At 42.2% G+C, this 21,963-nt stretch overlaps 1 protein-coding gene and 1 long non-coding RNA gene across 2 annotated transcripts in view; one reads left to right on the forward strand and one right to left on the reverse strand.

The window, feature by feature from the left end:
* Positions 1 to 9,366, reverse strand: part of LOC310679989 — a 28,057-nt gene extending 18,691 nt beyond the window's left edge. The window contains exons 1-2 of the long non-coding RNA XR_014512592.1: positions 9,174 to 9,366; positions 8,973 to 9,049 (exon numbers count right to left, since the gene is read on the reverse strand). This is a non-coding gene — a long non-coding RNA (uncharacterized lncRNA). The remainder of the gene's footprint in view (positions 1 to 8,972; positions 9,050 to 9,173) is intronic.
* Positions 9,367 to 9,487: 121 nt separating this feature from the next.
* Positions 9,488 to 21,955, forward strand: TCP11 (t-complex 11). The gene is made up of 10 exons (XM_083445780.1): positions 9,488 to 9,662; positions 10,970 to 11,112; positions 12,827 to 12,959; positions 13,662 to 13,782; positions 15,779 to 15,999; positions 17,031 to 17,167; positions 18,098 to 18,318; positions 18,630 to 18,814; positions 19,343 to 19,506; positions 21,304 to 21,955. Exons 2-10 carry the CDS (start codon positions 10,977 to 10,979, stop codon positions 21,531 to 21,533), a joined length of 1,548 nt encoding a protein of 515 aa, XP_083301906.1. The 5' UTR covers positions 9,488 to 9,662; positions 10,970 to 10,976; the 3' UTR covers positions 21,534 to 21,955.
* Positions 21,956 to 21,963: the final 8 nt, after the last annotated feature.

The following is a 21,963-nucleotide window of genomic DNA, read 5'->3' on the forward strand; positions in this document are numbered from 1 at the left end:
GAAACACACACGCACACAGACACACACACAGCTTGGCCAGTTGCGACTTCTAATATTGTCAGCCACTGCGGGAGGGAGGGGATGTGGTACAAACAAACAAACACACACACACACACACACACTACTATCCTTTGGGATTTGGGCTTGGAAGATTTATAGGCTGAGAGGTCTGTGCTCTGGAACAGGAGGGACCTGAGCTCAGATGTGAAACTGAAACAGAAGCTGCCAGAACAAAATTTATTCAAAGCTTTGTCTACAGTTTATTTTAACTTTGACCTGGCATCACACATTCACACAGGACTGACCAAACAAACACAAACAGACAAACAAACACACATACACACTTTAATGCTGAAGATCTGAAAGAGTTCTGGAATGGAGCAATACATGCCTGGGTTAATTCAGGTGGGCACTTGTCAAAAACAGTCCAGGAAGATTGTTTATCTCCTCACTTGAAAGAGTCATTTTGGAATGTGCTACAGGGCAAACATTATCGACAGTGCAAGGTTGTGGATTGCCTGAGGATACAGCGGTAAAAAACGATGGTTTGCCAAAATCCTTTCCCTTATAATTACTTACGACTGATGAACAACAACAAAATAAGGGCCCTGGAAAACAGCCACCAGTAGCACATCAGCTGAGGAGAAGCCATAAATTAGGCTGTAGAACACCAACTTTGCATGTTATTGAGGCAGGCTCAGTTCCTGACATCTCCAAAGAGATAGCCGTTAGTTTCCAGTCCATGGTCTGACAGTATATGATAAAGTAAAATTTCAGAAGTTAAGCAGTTTGGGTCTGGCTCAGTGTGTGTATGAGCAATCACTTTGGAACCCTAGGTATGTTGCTGTGAACTCTATGATGGAAGAACGGTGGGATATAAAGTTAAGTCACAAAATATAATTAAACAGCAGGCCTTGGAATGGCATTGCCTTACACCCTGGACAGTCTCTGCCAATCTAGCCACTGCTCTACATTTGCTGGCCATTGATGCAGTACAGAAAATCCTTTAAACCAAAAACCATGCCATCAGATCCCATGTGGTACATGGCATAAATGTATCTGCGCATTATTTAATTAAATGTGTATATGTCTTAATTAAGGTGACAAGGATAGCTTATGTGTGTGCATGAAACTGGTTAATGTAGCAAAAGCTGTCAGAATCTTGCCCTTCTGTAAAATCCTTGGTAGATGTTTTTCTCTATTTGCATTCCCTTTAGGAGAAATCCTTATCTGAGCCATGTGAGCCTTATCTGAGCCTTATCTGAGCCTTATCTGAGCCTTATCTGAGCCAACACGTTCCTCATAAATAGTATTATTTTTGATAGTGAGTCAGATTGGAGCAGTTTCTTCCACTAGTCATAGCTCTTCAGGTCCAGCCTGAGAATGGAGGTTTGCGGTCTGTACTAGTAACAGTGCCTTTTAGAAGCTACCTCTGCAACTACCTGCTGCCTTTTATATTTTCTGCCTTCAGAATCTTACAGAAATCCAAATTTTACAAGTTGCCAGCTGATCTAACACCTGGAGTCTCTTATCATGGAACCTGATATCTGGTGAAAGACATTAATATCTCACATTCTGCTTCTTTCTATGCTCCCAAAATACAGTATCCTGCACAGCAAGAATGTCACAAAAAAAAGAGGATGTTTTAAACAGATCGACACTATGTACCTCTGGATGAGCAGACTTGCAATGAAATAACAAATGCAAACCGAGACAGTAACATAACATACATTAAGGTGTTTCTCAGTCTGCAAAGCACTGTGTGCATTCTCATGCCATGCCAGCTATGAAGAATGCGCCTGGTTAAGGACACTTGCATTTTCCATTATAGGCAAGCATGTTCCTTGCACATTTTGAAGCTAGGGCTGTTTTCCCTTAGGTCTCCTCACATCCTTTTGGTGTCAGGTTTTTAGTCTGGAAATACCAAGAAATGTTCCACTTATGTCCCTAAAGTACTGCACACGATATTTTTGGAAAGTTTAGCAGAATAATAATGAGATTATGTGTTGCTACTGGAGATCCTCACCTGCGGAATGAATTCGTTTTATGTCAATTTTGCTGCACTTTGGAAAGTGGAGTTCTACAAACCAAGTTTATCTTTAGAAAAGTAGGAAAACATTACTTGCCCTTTTAAGTAAGGCCATATGTTTACTTAAATATTAAGAGTATGGAGGTCATTGTTAATACCTGCTCCTAGACCAGGCCTCTTTTGGTTTGGGTGGAGATTAGCACCTTGTAATGCTGAGATTATAGGGCAGCTCTGAGGCTTTATTGCAAATCCAAGGAAATGACCTTTCCACATATACCCAGGATGACCTTCCATTCCAAATAGTCAAAGTTACTGGTTCTTAATTCATTGATATTTCCTGGAATGGCAGACTACACCAATACCGCCAAAAGTTAAGAAAAGAAAAAGACCCATTGAATCCTTGAAACAGGACTGTGTGTAGAGTTACAAAATTCTGCCCAAGTATTTTTAGCTAGTTCACTAGAAATAGTAAGGCTTTCTTACCTATCACCTTCTCACACAAAGATATTTCATCCGTTGTTCTGTGATTCCCTCCTCCCTTCCCCAGCCTTGATTGCATATTTATTTATTTAATAAACTTTCTATACTGCATGGTTGTAAAAAATAATAATGCAAAACTGTTTACAAAATAGTCTAATAGCAGTTTACGTATAGCATAAAGCTGTGTATGCTGTATCCTGCCTCTGAATCAAAATGGTAGAGGGAAGAGAATTTTTTTAATTTGCTACATAAGAAACTGTGCCTTCTAGCTCTATTGCTCATCTTGACAATTACAATTATTGCAGAACCATAGATCAACCGTATTATTATTATTATTATTATTATTATTATTATTATTAAAATTTAAACACTGCCCTTCATCCAAAAGTCTCAGGGTAGTTCACAAGCTAAAAATACAGAACAAAAGCACAAAATAAATAGCTAAAACTAAAACAAAACACAAACACATTTAAAAGGCCGTAAAATATTCATCAGCCAAAGGCTTGGTTGAAGAGGAACAACACCTGACACCTAAAGATGTAGAATGAAGGCGCCAGATGAACCTCCCTGAGGAGAGCATTCCACAAACGGGAATTTAATGAAAGGTGAGTTGGAGCTAGAGTTTTCCCTCCATGACCAGACCGGCAACTTCCATTTGCAGATTCTGATCTAGGGGAGGTTCGTGCTCTACTAAATGGATGCTCCTGCGTGCAGAAGGAGGAGAAGACCATTTTTTACCATTTCCCTACCCTGCAGTCCCATGCCACCTCTCAACGTGTTATTGAGGATCCACCAACCTCCTGGTGCAAATTTCAGTGGGGGACACTGTGACACAAGAGGCTGCGGGAGGAAGGAGGTAACGCTGAAAATCTCCTCCTCTCTCTTCTGCCTTTTAGCAGTTAGCAAAAGTCCTCCAGTGGTTAGTCTGAGTCCAACCCATTTTTTGAAACCATCTTACTCAGATTGGTATATTAAATCAGTGGTCTCTATCAGGAAATAAATTGAAGAAATACTGATGAAGGCAGAGAGAGACCCTCAAGAACCTACCAGAACACGTTCCTGGTATCAGGTGAGCAAGATTAATGCTCAGCCAGCCGGCATTTCTTTTCAACTCAAAGGAAAACTGTTCGTAAAATAAAGGGCAGGGCCATTGCCTCCTCCATTGTCTCCCTAGTATTCAAGATTTCTATTAACTCTGAGAGATCTAGGGTTAATACCCCCGCAGTTGACAGGCGCTAAGCTGGGGCCTTGCACAGGCTTTAGATGTAAAAACAATCAGCCATCCACCGATGCCATTACTCCCCCAGACTATAGAGTGTGGAGAAATTCCTGCCATTCCACAGAGGGTGAGGGGACTGGGATGGGGTGACCTCCTTTTGTTCAGCTCCAGCTCTGCTCAACCAAGGAATAGCTTCCAAATGATTTGTGAGTTCCATCTATGAGTTGCATTGTAGAGGGCTGAGGAGAGAGACTTGGGAGTGTCAGCAGATTGCTGAGTTATGTCTTTTTCAAAGGAAAATTATATAGCACATACAGGGGGGGTGGGGGAGAAGGAGAAACAAGGAGAAATTGAAGGAGTGGAACCAGATTTTCAACGGTGTGATTAGCATTTCTTTTGATGCCATTATGTTCCCGCACAATTGTAATGGGGCCTGTGCGAAACCCAATTAGATGATTAGAAGGAAAGCTAGACGTATGGATAAACCTTCAGGCTTGCTTTCAACATACTGGTATATAAAGGAAGGTCCCGATTACAGAATCAAAGAAAGGGCAGCACTGATAAAGGATTAAGGAACATAGACCATCCCACTGCACGGAGGCATTCCTGGTAGATTAACCATATAATAGAAGAATGAAGTCTATGATCAAGTCAAATTATAGTATGCAATATGCAGATAGCAGGAAGGACTAAGTGCAGAGGTCTTTAAGTAGGAAGTCAATTTAGTAAGAGAAACTCAAATTACTTAAGCAAAGAAGCCGCATCACATGGTGTCAAGTAAACCACATATTCTTTAGGGGAACAATTTGTTAGCCATAGTTTGAACCTTCTCTGGCCCTCTCTAGATGACTTGTTTAATGAACACTCATCCTCATTTGCTTACACAAAGCAGACAGAAAGGTTAAATTATGTCTGGATTTCATTGAGCATTTGTTTTGATTTTTTTTTTGCAGGATGGTTTTACAACAATGAACATTCATCCTGCATTAATCCTGATTTGCTCATGAGGTATTCAGATATCATTCTGTTGGTTAATTGTTCATCCCACACTTTTCAATGCATTTTCAATGTACTTTTCTATGATTCTATGAACCATTTCCCCATCATTTCCAAACTTCAAAAAGTCTGGGGAGGTGGTATGGGGGGGGGTATGACTGTATGCTTAGATTTAATTGTATGCTTAAATTTCGCTATACATTTATGAAAACCAATCAAAACTATTTACAAAAAATAAAAATTAAAGCTGATTATTTTGAAATTTGGATTTGTTGTGCTAGGGTGACAGAACCCATTAATCCACTTTAACTGTGCAAACCTAACCTTCCAGTGTGCACTTGAATCCCTCTTGCAAAATAGTGGCAATCTGGAGTCAGCCAAGTGGCTAAACCTCTGTTTTAAACAGGCTGCTTTATATCATATACTGAAACAGTTGCTGCCATCTGCTGGAATGTGTAGAAATTATGAAGATTCCCCAAATTTATGCTGCATCGACCAAAATACAAGTCACGTTACAACTGCATTTCTTTAAGACAAGAGTAAAATAGAACCATGTGTGAAATGATGGCAGTCCCTGCTCTAACAGCAACACTTCCAACATTTATCTTAATATTTGATGCTTCCATGTTTAGTACTTGCAACTTAATAAAGCTTTACAAGCTCCCATGCATGCTACATAATATAATAGGTAAAGGTAAAGGACCCTGGACGGTTAAGTTCAGTCGAATTTGACTATGGGGTACTGCACTCATGGCCGCTTTCAGGCCGAGGAGGCCGGCATTTGTCCACAGACAGCTTTCCAAGTCATGTGGACAATATAATATATCAGTTGATATTAAGCTACCAGCTTATGCAAAGAGCTATGTGGCAGGACCAGCCCTGACCTGGATATTGTTATCTGCCCCACTTCCAGATCAGTATGGAAGGCACTCTATGGAGTGGTTGCTCTTTGCCCCACCATTGAGGCTGAGACAGTCAGAACTGGAACTGGCAAAGCAGGAAGCAATGCACCAAGCATAGCTGTCAACCGTCCCTTATTTGGCGGGAAACTCCCTTATCCCAGCGCTGTGTCCCACTGCTGTCCCTTATTGATGATGTCCCTTAAATTTCCCGGGTTTCATGCTCACCTGGCTCAGGAAGGAAGCAGCGGCTTGGGGTCCTCCGCCGCGCGAGAGAGCGTGCGCACGAGCTGCCGCGGCTCCGTCTCTCCCTTTTCCCCCTCAGGGTTGCGTTGTGAGGAGATGGGTGGCAGCGGGTGGGCAGGCAGCCTCTCTCTTGCGAGACTTCCACTGTGCTGCCAGGGGAAGCCGGAGGTGGCAGCGGCGGCGGCTGAGGAGGAGGAAGAGGAGGGGATGGAGAGGGACACAGAAGGGCAGCGCTTCAGCGGCCGCAGTGCCGCCGCAACTGCCTCATGCCGGGCTCGCGGGCGGCGTGGGCGAGAGTCTCTCTCCCTCCCTCCCTCTCTCTCGGGCAGGGAAGGGCCGATGGAACTCCTCGCACCAGGACGACGGCAGCCCCGACGTGCTGCTTAGCATACCCTCCAACCAGTGCAGCATCTTAATGTAGTGATTTCCCCATCTGCATCCCTTTCATAACTCTATTTTTATAAATCATTTGTTCATCCATAGTTCAATTTTTTACTATAAGTTTTCTGTCAATCCTACCAATGTATGTAACTCTTTACAATAGCTTTTCAACTAAATTATAAACTTTCCCCATTCTTTATTAAAGAGTTCCTCTTCCTGGTTTCTAATTCTGCCTGTAAGCTTTGCCATCAGTTTTGTCTGCCACTCTTCTTTGGTCGGAGTTGTAGACCTTTAGGATCATTTAGTCCAACCCCCTGCAAAACACAGTCAGTCGCAGCAAAAGCAGCATGGCTCCATCAGTGCCGGATTTCTGTATAAGCTAAGCCAAAATCCCTTATTTTGGATGCTGATCCCTTATTTTCGAGGCTGCTGGTCCCTTGTTTTCAAATCTGTAAGTTGACAGCTATGGCATCAAGCTCCCTTCTCTAAGCTACCATCAGAAACCAGAATTCCCCCCCCCCCTTCTTTGCTTTATTTGACATCCAGCATGATTAAGTGTTCTTGTGAACTCAAAAGTTTGCTTGCTATTTTGTGACAACTTGTTATCTTATAACAAGGGGATTTTTCAAAATAGAAGTGGCAGTTTAATCATTAGCCATGCATGCTAATTTAACCCTTCTCTTCCGCTGCTACGTTTATTTGGAAGGTTTCTTTCTCAGAAATGTTTGCTTATTTAGCATGCAGAGGATTGCCAAAAGGCACCCCAGGAGATGACATCATCATCCCTGCTGTAAAGCAAGTGGAGTCGCTTGTTCCTGCTCCACTACACCACTGAGTGCAACAGAATGAATGAAACAACATAGAAGCAGATTGAGCAGTCAAGCCAAAGTCAAGGGTAAGGGTAAAGGGACCATTAGGTCCAGTCGTGACCGACTCTGGGTTGCGGCGCTCATCTCGCTTTATTGAACCAGAGCAGCTCACGGAAACACCGTTTACCTTCCCACCAGAGCGGTACCTATTTATCTACTTGCACTTTGACGTGCTTTCAAACTGCTAGGTTGGCAGCAGCAGGGTCCGAGCAACGGGAGCTCACCCCGTTGCGGGGATTCGTCCCGCCGACCTTCTGATCGGCAAGTCCTAGGCTCTGTGGTTTAACCCACAGCGCCACCCATGTCCCTCCTAAAGTCAAGGGTAAAGGTAAAGGTACGCCTGCCCGTACGGGCCAGTCGTGTCCGACTCTAGGGTTGTGCGCTCATCTCACTTAAGAGGCCGGGAGCCAGTGCTGTCCGCAGACACTTCCGGGTCACGTGGCCAGCGTGACGAAGCTGTTCTGGCAAGCCAGCACCAGCACAGCACACAGAAACGCCGTTTACCTTCCCGCTATAAAGTGGTACCTATTTATCTACTTGCACTTAGGGGTGCTTTCGAACTGCTAGGTGGGCAGGAGCTGGGACCGAAAGACGGGAGCTCACCCCACCGCGGGGATTCGAACCGCCAACCATACGATCGGCAAGTCCTAGGCACTGAGGTTTTACCCACAGCGCCACCCGCATCCCTAAAGTCAAGGGTATTTAGGCCTAAATTATTGTACTGGGAGCACCTTCTTAATTCTATCCCACAGAAATCAGTTCAGTATTGTATGTGCTGAACTTTAGCTTGATTGTGTCTGTTGGGCTTTTCAGCTAGCAGGAGATGAAGTCACACTTTTCACGTAGTTGAATAAGTGTAAAACAGCACTTTTGTTGCAATAAGGGTATGCTCTCAAGGGCCTCCACAGTGGAATTATCACTTGGAACAGGTGTGCTACATTCGTAACCTTCTAATTTTGGTATTTCAAAAATAATTAGAAAGGGTTTGCAATTAAAACATTGAGAGCCAGTCATAAGTCTCCCCATAGCTGTCAACTTACAGATTTGAAAATAAGGGACCAGCAGCCAAAATAAGGGACCTGCAGCCTCACCTGTTCTAGGCACTCCAGTCTTCCTGTCCTCCTGCAGTCTGGTCAAACTCATGCTGGTAGCTTGGAGAACACTGGCCAACCAACTTTGTAACCAGAGGTTCAACTGAATAGAATCTGAATCACATGCACCACAAGGCCTATGCAGCCTCAACTTAAGATGGCTCCCCGGCCTGGCTTTGCACTGCAAAGTTTGCAGCAGCATGTGCAACAAAATGGCGTCCAGCATTCAAAAACCCCCTAAGCTTGCATTAACTAGCCACACACAAGGCATGCAAGCTCCACCCCCCAGTCGTTCTTAGACCTCTTATTGGGTGAGCAACATAGCCAAGCAACACAGTTGGAGCCTCCCTCCTCCCTGGCCGGCAGGGAGGGAGGGAGGGAGAGGAGCTGCTTCCTTTGAAATTTAAGGGACATCATTTAAGGGACATCATTTAAGGGACATTTAAGGGACATCTATCAATAAGGGACAGCAGCGGGACATGGCGCTGGAATAAGGGACTGTCCCTTCAAATAAGGGACACTTGACAGCTATGAGTCTCCCATGCTCCCACCATGCCTGTTACAGCATTTCCACAATTTATCAGAGAGAAGATTAGGATTGTTGTTGTTGTTGCTTACATTATTGAATTGAATAACACTGGTAATTTCGACCTGGGCAGGTTCTACATGCAGTTTTTTAATATGTTTAATACACACAGCTGATAAACCTCCAATGCTTGTAGCCCATCTCAACTCTTTCGCACTACAGTATTTATGTCTCACCTAAAACTAGGTGGCGCTGTTGTCCTCCCCTCTGATATGCCAATTCTGCAGCCTCTTTCAGGAGTATCCCATTAATGCTGAGAGAGGGGAGATAGATTATAATAAGTGGACATCTATTCCAACAGCAGTGTGGGAAAAAAATAGATTAGATAACTTATAATAATAAATTCTGATAGCTATCTAATTTCGGGAGAATATTACCGTTAACGGATGTTAATTTGGGGTAGTGTATGTCTTCTCATTTCTGTGACAATTGGTTCGGTCCTCAGGGATGCGCGTCAACGGCCAGGCATGGAACAGCCCATTTAAGGGGGGGAAATAAGGGAGAGTAGTCAAGGTCTACTCAAACCTTGGGAGAGAAAAGTTTCAGTTTCATCCTGCAGATGAGAAAACACACTTTGTTTTACAGGAAGACGTCGGGCTTTTCCGCATTTGCGCCCTCTCTTGTTTTTGTGGGGCACGACACCCTGCCCCATCCCACCCCGCTGCCGGCAGGTGTTTGGTTCCATCCAGTTTGAATCTGCCGGAGGAGGAGGAAGGGGCGGTAACACCAACGGGCTCCCTAGAAGCGGCAGCGGCGGCTGTTTGGAGGCGGCCAGAGAACACCGGCCGTGCTGCCCTCTCTCCCTTTGCCACCGCCGCCCGCTCACCTGCCCTGCCTCGTCTTTCCCCGTCACCTCCCCGGGGAAGGTGAGGGAGCGCCCAGCCCTTGGCCGCTCGCCCTTCGCCCCTGACGCTCCTGCGAGCTTGCTTGTTCCCCTCACTCGGCACGCAGACGCCGGGCGGAGACGGAGGGAGACGCTCGCCGCCCGCATTGCGGCTTCCCTCCCAATTCCCGCTTATGAAAATTTATATGGGCCAGCGAATTATTATTATTAATAATAATAATTTTAGTGTTTATGCGCCTCCTTTCTCCCCTGAGAGGGGCTCAAGGCGGCTTACAGATGAAATAGGGACAGCTAAAAATAACCTCTCCTTGTAACTACTGCGAATATAAAATAGTTTTGGGGCACAAGAAGGGCTAGTTAGGATTAAGGGTTCCCTTTCGTTTATTGAATAGCTGATCTCAACAAATCTCTCAGCAAACAGCAAGAAGAACACTTCACAGGTCATTTGGAAGTTTCCTGTATGATTGAATCCCACTCTAAAACAGTGGCAGTTTGGAAGGCTCGTAGATGCCTTAAAAAAATCAGAAAGACAAACTGCAAGGGTCGGTCTATTATGGCTACTTCTAGACAAGGAAGGAAACTATCAGGAAAATGTGTGTGAAAGTGGGATATTTCTTAACAATGTAACATCTCTACATACAAATCCGAATGAATGCTTGATAAACAAACAAAAGTCATATATGGTATTCCATGAACTTTGTGCAATCAAATCAGAAGGAATTAAACAGGTTGTAGGGAAGCAAAGTATGACACTCCTTGCATTTTGTGGCCTTTGGTCCCACTGTTTACATCCCCCTCCCATACATGTGTATGTACAGCTTTATAAAATAAAATAAAAACTAAAGGGAGTGCCAAGTAGGCAAGTAATGGTTGACTCAACTATGCAGCTGCAAATAAAACATTTTAAGTGTGTTGTAAAGTATACAAATTATACTTTATACAAATTATACTGTATACAAATTATACAAATGTGACATTAGATGGTGAAGGTGAAATATGGCAAATGCAATATATTTTTGAAAACATTTTTTAAAAAACATTTTCACAACATTTTTTGCATGTGTCTAGATTCCACTGGTGAACAAAACTCAGTTTTCCATGCAGACATGCTAAATGCTTTATTTATGAAGCTTATCAGTTGCTTTACAAAAGCATCTCAAAGCAACTTAAATGGTACACATGAAGGAGTGGAGCACAGGGACAGGGAAGGAGTACATTTTCAATAGCCATTTGCCAAACCTGGGTGCATTAAAACTGATATCTCACAGCATTTAGAAGTTGATCTGATAGTTCATCTCAACATTTTGTTACTGCTATGTTTTCTACTAGGAACAAGATGCCTAATCCTAAAACCACCTCAAGTGACAGCAGTGACTCTCAGAACATAGACTGTAATCCTAGAAAAGTAAGGGACCATGAAGACAGCCATGGCGGAGACATGCCTAGCCTCTGCCCACCTGACACCCCACCTTGTATGTCCAATTATTATTCCTAGAAAAAAAAAATGTGTCATTTATATTTAGAGCAAAATTGCCAGCTCAAGATAAATTACAGGCAACTCCCCACTTACATGGTGGTTACATTCTGGGGCCCCAAGCACATGAGTGAAATCACATAAAGTGGGGAGCACTCTCTAAACACCCTTTAAATGCTCTCTGCTACTCTTCATCCATACCAAAAATACCGTATCAAAAAATACCCACAACTAGAACTGAAGGTCTGGGACCAGCAGGAGGCTGGAGGACGTGTAGGAAAGTGGCTACTGCTGCTCTAGCCTGCACATCCCTGCTGCGCTTCCAGGCTCTTCAGTGCTTCCTCTGCCCTCAATAACATCCTTTTTGGGCTCTGGGGAGGGCCTCCTTGCGAGCCACAAGGACTTTCCAGCTCTCTCCTGCCATTTCCAGGTATGAATTGAATTATTTAATTATTTCCCAGTGCTGTGCATATACATGTCACACACAAGTAGAACATGCATAAGTAGAGGGATGCCTGTATACAAAAGGGGATTAACAAAGAGTTTGGGGCAAATGTGAAGCAGTGTCTTGTTTATTTTTCACACATTCAAAAAATAATATGCTGAAAAATAATTTGAATTTAAATTGCAAAACAACAAAGCTTAATATGTTATTGTCATTATTTTTCACATTATTATCAAGTGAGATAATATAATTGGGGAATTGCACTTGTCCTATCAGACAGCCTTTGGGACTGCTGCTGCTGCTGCATGCCAGGTTGGCTCTGAATAAGATCTCTCTCATCCATGATCTGATTGTGGATGAGGAGGCTCATCTGGTCTGTATTACTGAGACTTGCGTGGGTGAGCAGGGTAGAGTTGGTCTCACCCAGCTGTGGCCACCTGGGTACCCAGGGCAGCATCAGAACAGACTTGAGAGTTGAAGAGAGGGAGTTGCTTTATATAAATTTTCTATCCAGACTGGGTGGGGATATTGTTTTTGTTTGTTACCATGTTATGTACTTTTTGTGTTTTTAAATAGTAAAGCACCCTGTGATCTTCAAATTAAGGTTGGAATACAAATTTAAAATATTGGGGATTTGACATTTGAACAAGTTGCATTATAATGAGCTGACTCATTGTTTCATCTAGCTCAGTACTTGCGGCTCTGACTGGCTTCAGAGTTCTCTGACGCGGGTGTTTCGCAGTCATGCTACATGAATTTCTTTTTCAATGAAGGCACTAGGAATTGAATGTGGAATCTTCTTTATGCTAAGCTTTGCTCCACTACTAAGCCTTGGTGCCGTCCCATACTATTGGTACATCCAGACAAGTATTCGTAACTGTCAAGCAAATGTATTTATGATATCCAGTTGGGAATGGCACATTTCTTTTTGCAAGTTTTATGATTTTGCAAGTGATGCTGGGAACCCCCCCCCTTTTCTGTTTTTAAGAACATTCATAGTAAATTGGGTGATTTAATTCAGGCCTTCCCAACTTATGAGCTACCAAGTAGTATATAGACAACCCTGTTTTTATAATTTGCCTAGGACTGCAAAAACAGTATGTATCAAAAATACATGGTTGATATTGCCTTGGTGGGTTACAAATAGTGCATGTCTTTTTACATTGGTCTACTCTAAAATAAATAGTTGCATTTTCCTTTCCTATATAAATATTCTTTTCCCCTTTGATGGGTAAACGAAGTGCCGTTCTGTTTTATTTTTATGCAGCCAGTCCTCCCCAAATTCTTTCTGTGTCAGAACTCATGGAAACAGCCAATGAAGTCTCGAAAATGACCATAGCACATGAAATTGTAGTAAACCATGACTTCAAATTGCAAGAGGTGAATTTCTTACCAAACAGGTAGGTTTTCTTTTCCTGGTTATTTTCCTGGTTTTATTTTAGTTTCCTGTTAAATCTAGAAGGATATTGTTGGTAAAAGGATGTGGATTTGAAAAATTAAGAAAGATTAATTGTGTAATCTTTTTTAATTAAAAAAACCTTATTTATTGATTTTTCACAAGCTTTTAAAAAAATGGTGTAATGTGTTTGTACATACACATTTTCTTACATGTCTTGCCCAAAGTGATCTCCGTCCAAGATGTCCTATTTAACTGCTCAATTGAGAGTGAGTGAGCGGGTCGCGCTGTGGGTTAAACCACTGAGCCTAGGGCTTGCTGATCAGAAGGTCGGCGGTTCAAATCCCCGTGACGGGGTGAGCTCCCGTTGCTCAGTCCCTGCTCCTGCTAACCTAGCAGTTCAAAAGCATGAAGTGCAACTAGATAAATAGTTACCGTTCCGGTGGGAAACTAAACGGCATTTCTGTGCACTGCTCTGCTTCGCCAGAAGCAGCTTAGTCATGCTGGCCACATGACCCGGAAGCTGTACGCCGGCACCCTCGGCCAGTAAAGCGAGATGAGCGCCACAACCCTAGAGTCGTCCGCGACTGAACTTTAACTGTCAGGGGTCCCTGATTCAAAAAACAAATATCCAAGGCTTCACTATGGATCATTCATATCAAATGTAAGTGGAAATATGTTAATAGCAACTGTTTTTGACTCACAGTTTGGAAAGCAGAGTGAAAGAGACATTGCATAAAGCTTTTTGGGACATTCTGAGAGAACAGCTCTCCAAAACGCCACCAGACTATTCCCATGCTATCAAGCTACTTCAAGAAATCAAAGAGGTGAGATGTTTGTGTATGTTTGAGGCTTCATTATTTATAGCATACACAGCTTGACCTTTGTGATAAATAAATTGTTACATTAACAATATATGTGGTCATATGTAAAGAAGAAAAAGTGAGATTTCCAAAACCAGTAAGTAATGTTGCTTAGGGTTGCCATATTTCAAAAAGTAAAAACCAAGACACTATGAAAGGTATTGAGCTTTTTAAAGGAAGACTGCCCCACCCCCAGATGTCAATTCCACCTTTGAAATTCTGGTAATGTCCGGGACATATAGCAGCCCCAATATTGCTTGAGAATTTAAGACTTTAAGATTTATAGACTGTCATTTGCCTATAGTAGGCAAATATTTTTCCCGACATCCCACTTGCTAATATTTGTCACACAGTTATGTGCAATCAGGCTGACAAACATGGGTTGGGTTCCCCCCCGCCCTCCATATTTTTCTGCCGTGTTATTCACATTTGCGCCCATAGCAAAAGTACAGCCAACCATTCATAATTATTGTCTCTGGTTAGCCATGTGCAAAAGCAAGGTAGTCTGGAAAATTGTGAAACCACTCACTATTCCTTCCCATGCACACTTCAAGCTGTGATTAGCGATTAAGCTATGTAGTTGCTATAGCTGTGTAACTGTTCCCAATTGTGTATGTTCTCAAACTTCAGGTTTGCAATCAGTTTGAACATTTGCTTGTAGAAAAATATTTTTCTTGTTGCAAGGGACAGGACAATGGGCTTGGTTTCCAAACTGTATTCTATTTTATTGGACAATTGCAAGGTTTAAAATTCTTTTGATTTTTTACTATGTATGCTTCCGCTTTAACTTTCCGTTTGAGAAGCTATAAGATTTATTTATGCATTCAGTATAAGTTTGTCTGAGCTGAATGTGTTGTTGTATCCAGATCGGGTTTTGTTTTATATAGGGACTTGTTCTAGCTCATAACCCACCTACTCTCAGCAGCGAGAAACATCATAGCCAGACACTGGAGAGACCTATCAGGAGTAAGCATGGACCAATGGTATCAAATATTATGGGAAACAACCTTATTAGAAAATCTAACCAATAAACTGAAACTGACACAGGGACAAATAGAAGAAGACACCTTCACCCTGGTTTGGTTCCCCTTTATCACACACACAGCCCAAGAAGACAACAACACGAATCCCCTGATAGCATACAAATTAATCTGGCTAACCTGATTCAAAAATACACACACACCCCACTCACACACAAAAACAATTCTCACTACAGCCAACCAAAGACAACCAACCACACCCTAAGCCATACCCAACCTCTCTCACCACCAAGGAAATACAGCATGTGAATAGTAAAAGAACCCATACAAGTAACGCTGACACAACCCCTCGCACACACTAAGTAGGATAATAGAAGCATAACCACCCAACCCCACCCCACCCACCACTCCCCACTCCCCCGCTTCCTCTTTTCTTCTTCTTCCTAATTGTTTAAACCAATTCATAAACCAAGAACTCATACATTGACCACTAATAATGAAACATATGTTGTAGATACTTTTGCACATTTATTATGCTATTTTTGTGATATACATATGACATGAGAAAACTTGGTATACTTATTTGTATAACATTAGTTTTGTTTATAAAATCAATATATATGGACTTGTTCTGTTTTTTACTTTACAGTGGTACCTCTGGTTGTGAACGGGATCCGTTCTGGAGCCCCATTTGCAACATGAGCAGAACACAACCCGCGTGTGCGCGGGTCGCGATTTGCCACTTCTGCGCATGCACGTGATGTCATTTTGCGCGTCTGTGCATGCTCAAGCAGCGAAACCTGGAAGTAACCCTTTACGGTACTTCCGGGTCGCCGCAGGACACAACCTGAAAACACGCAACCTGAAGCAAACGTAACAAGAGGTATGGCTGTATTCGGTTATAGTCTTATAGGGTTTTGAACATAGCAAATGAAAATCAATAAGGTTATTAAAAATGGCAACACTTTATTCTTATGTAGACCCTACTGTCCTTGCTCCTGCCCCGACAACATCGTCTTCAAAGTCAGATTGAAGAAACTCTGGACATGGAGCTGATAAAACAGGAAGCTGAGCATGGTGCTTTAGATATCCCCAACCTCACCGCTTACATCTTAGGTACAATGGCAATGCTCTGTGCACCTGTTAGAGATGAGGAGATACAGAGACTACGAGTCATGGCAGACCCAGTTCATTTGCTCAGGTGGGCACCATTGGCTTGGACAAAGGTAATTTTTTAAAAGTAATATATCCTTTACTGAATTTATCCTAAAGGAAGATGCATCATTTTGCTACCCTGGGAGTACAACATCTGTTATTTGATCTCCTTGGGATTTGATTTTATAAATTAGTTTTAAAAATCACCTATTATTTCATAGCTGTGTGTGTGTGTGTGTGTGATGGAAATAAATAATTTTAAATTCATCATTTGGCTTTCCTTAAGGGGTAAATAAATATTTATATTCAGACCATTCTCTTCATCACTGAAACATGTCATACAGTAGGTTAGGATGTAATCCATAAAGCACAGTTTATTGTAGTATACACAAGCAGCAGCAAGCCAGAGACTCACATATTCCTTACTTCCCTCTCTTCCTTTGGCACAACTGTAACCGTGTTTTTTGTCTTGTCCATGAAAGAAATTTGGTTAGTTTGTTAACAAGCCAGAGTCATAAACCAACCTGATCCTGACTTGTTTGAACAAACTATAGTTTGCCCCAACCAAAACCCCCACTCCTTTCCCCCAGTGTGGATATAAAGAAACTCTAGTTAATTTAACAGAGAAAGTGAAAACCTACAGTCTCCTCATTGTCATGCTTGCTGCTGCTAGTGCACATAGCACTGAATTAGCATTATAACCAAAAAGACAGAGAATCACAGATTACAAAGACCAAAAGGTCATGCCTTTCAAACCTTTACTGCAAGGTACAACTAAATCTAAATTCTAAGACAAGCTTTTAATATGTAATTGCTCTGTGGCACAGCACTATGTCTCCTTAGCTATTGAGTAATTTTTTTAAAAAATGTCTAATCAAATTTTGCTTTGGTATACCTGGGAATAGCATCTTCCTCTTCCTGAGTTGTGCTTCTGTTTATGCTACACTATTTCTGTGATCACCATAGTAGTCTAAAGAAGCTCATCCATCAGTGGTAACAGGTTTGGTTTTTGCTCTTTAGTATGATTTCCTAGACTAGGTAGTTAAATGTTTACTTTGTTCCTGTTGCCTATGGTAGAGAGATCTTCAGAGTTCTGAATCTAATGAAAATGGATATGGTAAATTTTACCATACAAAGCCTTCGACCCCATCTCCAAGAGCACTCTGTTGAGTATGAAAGGAAAAAATTCCAGGAGCTCCTGAAGAAGCTACCAGGTATGTATCAAATATGATTGTAAAATAGTCTCTGGTGCAGAGTAGAGCAGAGGGTTAACACATGCCACAACCACATCCAAGGCACTTCTTAAGCACAAGAGGAAACGTTTAAGTTTTAAAATCCCAGTTTATACCTGAAACTTTTCTGGAAGATAGAACTTTTCCTCTATTTCTGTTACCACATAGATTCTCTGCTTGCCACATTATGATATGGAGTTTGAGGGGATACTGTACATTTTATGGTTTCCCCTCTTCTGAGATGGGCACACCCCCCCATCAATTTTAATGGTAATTATGACTGGTGTTGCATTGGTATTTTCATTATGTTTTTAATTTTGATTTCATGAACATAGTTTTGAGAAGATTCTCTTTTTTTATTTAGCAGTATAAAAAATTATAAAATAAATAATAAAAAACCAGAATTGTCAGAAGTGGGTTGGCAAACTGTTTTAGTGCTAGTTTTGGTTAGTAAAAATGTAGGTAATGTAATGGTAACAGTACCTCTCCCATCACTCGCTTCAGTTTTGGAGAGAAGAGAATATTTATGTGAGAGAAGGTGGAGGGAGAAGCAAGTGAGCCCCTGGGGTGCTCCTAATGAAAACAAATATTATGTACTCATGAAACCTAGCGCAAAGTCATACCTGAAGATTACTATAAGTAAAACGGACAATATTTGATTAACCACCTCCCTTTTTGCAGTTTTAATTTCCTGTTAGCTTCCATAAATGTGCCCTCATTAAGAACTGTTTTACTCTTAACTTTTCACTAGTGGGGTTTTTTTTTTTTTTTGCACCATGTTATTTATTAAAGAAAAAGGCAAAATGCAATGATTATTTGTTGCCAGTAAGGTGCAAATAAACATGAGAAAGGACCAGCCTACACTTCTTGTTTTTTCCTCCAAACCTCCATTTCTCTAATGTTACACTTTAGGTGGCCTCACTTGCACAACTGAGTGGTTGCGCAAGGCAGCAGCTGAAATATCAACCTCTGATCTGCTACCCTCCTCATCCACCTCTGAGACCAAAGGATCATCTGTTCCACCCTCCTCTCCGGCTGCTAGAGAAGTGTTTTCTGTCCATAGTCCCACAGCTGTGCTAAACCAAGCATACATGGACTTGCTGCATTGGGAGCCTGGAAGAGAATATCCTGAGGTAAAAGGCACCTTATGAGTCAGAAATAATAGCCATGCTAATTCATTTTCAGAAACGGGTCTTAAGATAACACTATAAGTCCACATTGCGGCACACTAGTTGGCTACGAGTTAGGCAGCAAAACACAGAAATGCAATGACCCATTTTCTGTCGGTTCGTTCCCCGCACAACAATCCATAGCCTTCAGTAGCAGGGGATGTACCAGTTTAGCTTGGGCATATTTCCTTTTACTCCAGTAGCATAAGATTCATTTCAAGTGCTAAAGAAATCTGCATAGTAACCCAATGGTTTATACTGTTATTTCTTTGCAGACTATGTTGATGGACAAAGCCCGCTTGGATGCCCTTCAGATGAAAGTGAATCAGCTAGCCATTATTGCTGCAGTCCTACTAGTGAGCAGCAGTACATGTGGAAGTGGAGTGTTCAGCTCACCAGGATGTGGAGATAGGCTAAAACGGGTAATAAAAGCCCTTCTGGAAGGACTTCCTGACGCAAGGTAATGTTTTTATATTATTGGTGTTGAAGGCAGGAGAGATACTCACCCAAGCCCAGCCTCATGTAGGCTGCTTGTGGGCACCTAGAAAATCCAGAGTTAATCTAATGCCTCTTCATGTTATTTATGAACAGGCAGTGAGAACCTGTGTCAGTCCTTTTGATGAAGGTTGTCTCCTATTCTTATTCATGGAGAAAGCATGCCCACTTCACTTGAGGCATAAATAAATTGTATGTTGTAACTATAATATAGCAGAGAGAAAAAGGCAGAGGACTGAACAGGAGTTCAGTATAAGCCAAACTAGGGGCACAACTGCTCATATAGCTTCTCTGTCAAGGGGGGCGGGGGTGAGAGGAGGTTACTTCATAAATATTGCAGGCTAGTTGTTGCCTACTTCAGGCAAGGTTTGTTTTTTAAGACTTAATTCTATAGGATTACAACAGGTTGACCACTTCTCTGCTATCATGCATATATAAAGTTCAATTTCAAAGAGCTGTCAGATTAACATGGCCCCGTCTCTGTGTGGCTTAGGTTAGAAGATGTTTTAATGGATATCAGCAATCAAATGCATGAGGAAGTTAATAGCATTCTCCTGCAGTTGGGGTATCCTGTTCTCAGCACTGACAAGGCTGCTTCACTTAAAGGCCAACTCACGAGTCTTGCAGAGAAGGACAATGCAGTACGGATTCTAATTGGTGAGTCATGAGTTTTTGCATATTTTTAATGTAATATCACACTTGAGTATGAAAAGGCAGAGTGTGTATTGCATTACCATATTTTAACTGCAATTTTTTGTTATAGTGCATTTCATATATTGTTGTGTTTTACCCTGGAATCACCTGTGACAATATATACGTTAGTATCATATAATATACAACATGGCTCCACTGCATTCTCATTGTGTTGTCCAGCAGTTATTCTAGGTAGTACAGGGCTTTTTACAGTCTGCCCCAAAGGAGGTGAAAGAACCATTGGTAGCTCACTGTGACTTGTTTGCAAATTATTTTGAGGATAAAATCACTTGCATCCACTGGGACCTTAACTGTGGCAAATGAAAGTTTTCCAGAGCACTGTCTAGTCTTGTTATGTTGGATGCTTCACTTAAGACTCGAGGATGTGCGTGCCCAAGGTGCTTGGATCGGTCAGGGTGGCCAGTTGCACGCTGAACCCTTGCCCCTCTTGGCTGATAAAAACTAGCAGGGGGGACAGTTGACTTGGTCTGGGAGGTGATAAATGCCTCCTTGTGAAAGGGGGTGGCCCTGCCTGCTTGAAGGAAGTAGTGCTACTCCTCAAGAAACTTTCCCCGGATTTGGAAAATCTAATTACTGGCCAATAGCCCCTTCTTTAGCAGAGTTTTTGAGTGGGTGGTTGCAGACCATATCCAGGCACTTTCAGAGGAAACTGATTTTCTAGATCCATTTCAATTGAGATTTAGGTCCAGTTTTGGCACAGAAACAGCTTTGGTCGCCCTGTATGATGATCTCTGTTAAGTGAAAGACAGGGAAATGTTGATTATCCTTGAGATACTATTGACCTTGGTATTATTCTGAAACGGCAGTCTGAGATAGGGGTGGGTGGCACTGCTTTTCAGTGTTTCTGGTCCTGCTTGGATAGTTGTTTCCAGAGGGTAATGCTTGTGGAGTGGTCTTCAGCCCCATGGAGCCTTCACTGCTGGGTTCCTTAGGGTTTGATTATATCCCCCATGCTGTTTAACATTTGCATGAAATTGCTGTGTGGGAGTCATCCGTAGTTTTGGAGTATGTTGTCAGTGATGTGCTGATGACACACAGCTCTACTTCTCTACATCTGCAGGGGTTGCTGTGGATTTGCTGGCCTGTTGTCTCAGTAATGGACTGGATGAGAGCCAATATACTGATGCTCAATCCAGATAAGATTAAGGCACTATTATTGGCTGGTTCCCTAGATTGGTGGCCTGCTTGATGGGGTTACATTCTCTCTGAAGGAGTGGGTACACAGCTTGGAGGTACTTCTGGATCCATTGCTGTTGCTTGAGGCTCAGGTGGCCTTGGTGGTGCGAAGTGTCTTCCATCAGCTTTGGCTGGTAGCCCAGCTGCTCCCCTATCTGAACACAGATAGCCTCTTTTGTAGTCTGTTGCTCTGGTAAACTCTAGGTTAGATTACTGCAAAGCATTATACATTGGGCTGCCTCTGAAGATGGCTTGGAAACTTCAGCTGTTGCAGAATCACATACTGGCATTAATGATACACCTCATGTATACAAGAGGCCATTTACATGCCATTGTGATTAAATGAATACTGCAGTCACAATGAATATCTTAATTGCATATCAACAACATCTGTATATTGATTTTGTACAACACCACCCACTTGTTTCTATGAAAAGTTCTATTCCTGTCCTTTCACCCTTTATTATCCTATCTGCCTTGTGATTTTTCAGTTAACTAGGGAGCCCTAACATGAATAAGTTACAGGAATCAGGTCTTTTTCTAAATCTGTTTTAATTCCTACAGAGCAACGGATCCAAACTTATCTTAGGCTTTGCTTGTATCCTGGTGGCCAGAATGCTAAGAATCTACCCCAAGGCCTTGCTCCTATTCAAGAAGAATTACTGGAAGTGGGCCAGAGGTTTGGCAGTTTGATTCATCACAACAGACAGGTGTTTGGTCCCTACTACTCAGGGATACTGAAGAAATTGCTGCTTCCAGAGCGAAAATCTGAAGCAGGGACAGATTCCCATTAACAATCTAAAACAAGCAGCACACACAACGGCAGGGAGAGGGGGAGAAAAAAACTGGCAATTGTTCAGACTGTGCTTTGGCTCAAAGTCCACTGCAATCAAGTGAGCAGCTGTCCTGCTCTGTGCTGTGATACCTAAAGCACTCATACAGCTGGACTATTGGAGCTGTGGGATACAGTTACATAAATACCAACTGACAATGCCAAGTTTGCAGCAGTAAACCTTTAAACAGCTCAGAATGTTGTCTTGTGTTTTTAGACTAGCTGGTGCATTTTCCATCAAATGGGAAGGGCAAAACTAGGGACTGGGTCTTGTAGCCGTTAATGTAGAAGGTAATTCATTTCGGTGAAACTAGATATACAAGCATATTTAGGATTAAGCCTTGTTAATAAACAATACAGACCAGTATACCACATCAACCCATACAGAGAGA

The sequence above is a fragment of the Podarcis tiliguerta genome, assembly GCF_965153285.1.
Source record: "Podarcis tiliguerta genome assembly, chromosome: 6".
NCBI classification, from domain to species: domain Eukaryota; kingdom Metazoa; phylum Chordata; class Lepidosauria; order Squamata; family Lacertidae; genus Podarcis; species Podarcis tiliguerta.

What these genes read in the sequence shown, in the direction of transcription:
- TCP11 (XM_083445780.1), top strand. Translation starts at nt 10,977, where the DNA reads ATGCCTAATCCTAAAACCACCTCAAGTGACAGCAGTGACTCTCAGAAC. An exon ending in GACCCAGTTCATTTGCTCAG is followed by an intron (nt 16,000 to 17,030) that starts GTGGGCACCATT and finishes TGCCTATGGTAG; the next exon opens with AGAGATCTTCAGAGTTCTGA. An exon ending in GAAGGACTTCCTGACGCAAG is followed by an intron (nt 18,815 to 19,342) that starts GTAATGTTTTTA and finishes TGTGTGGCTTAG; the next exon opens with GTTAGAAGATGTTTTAATGG.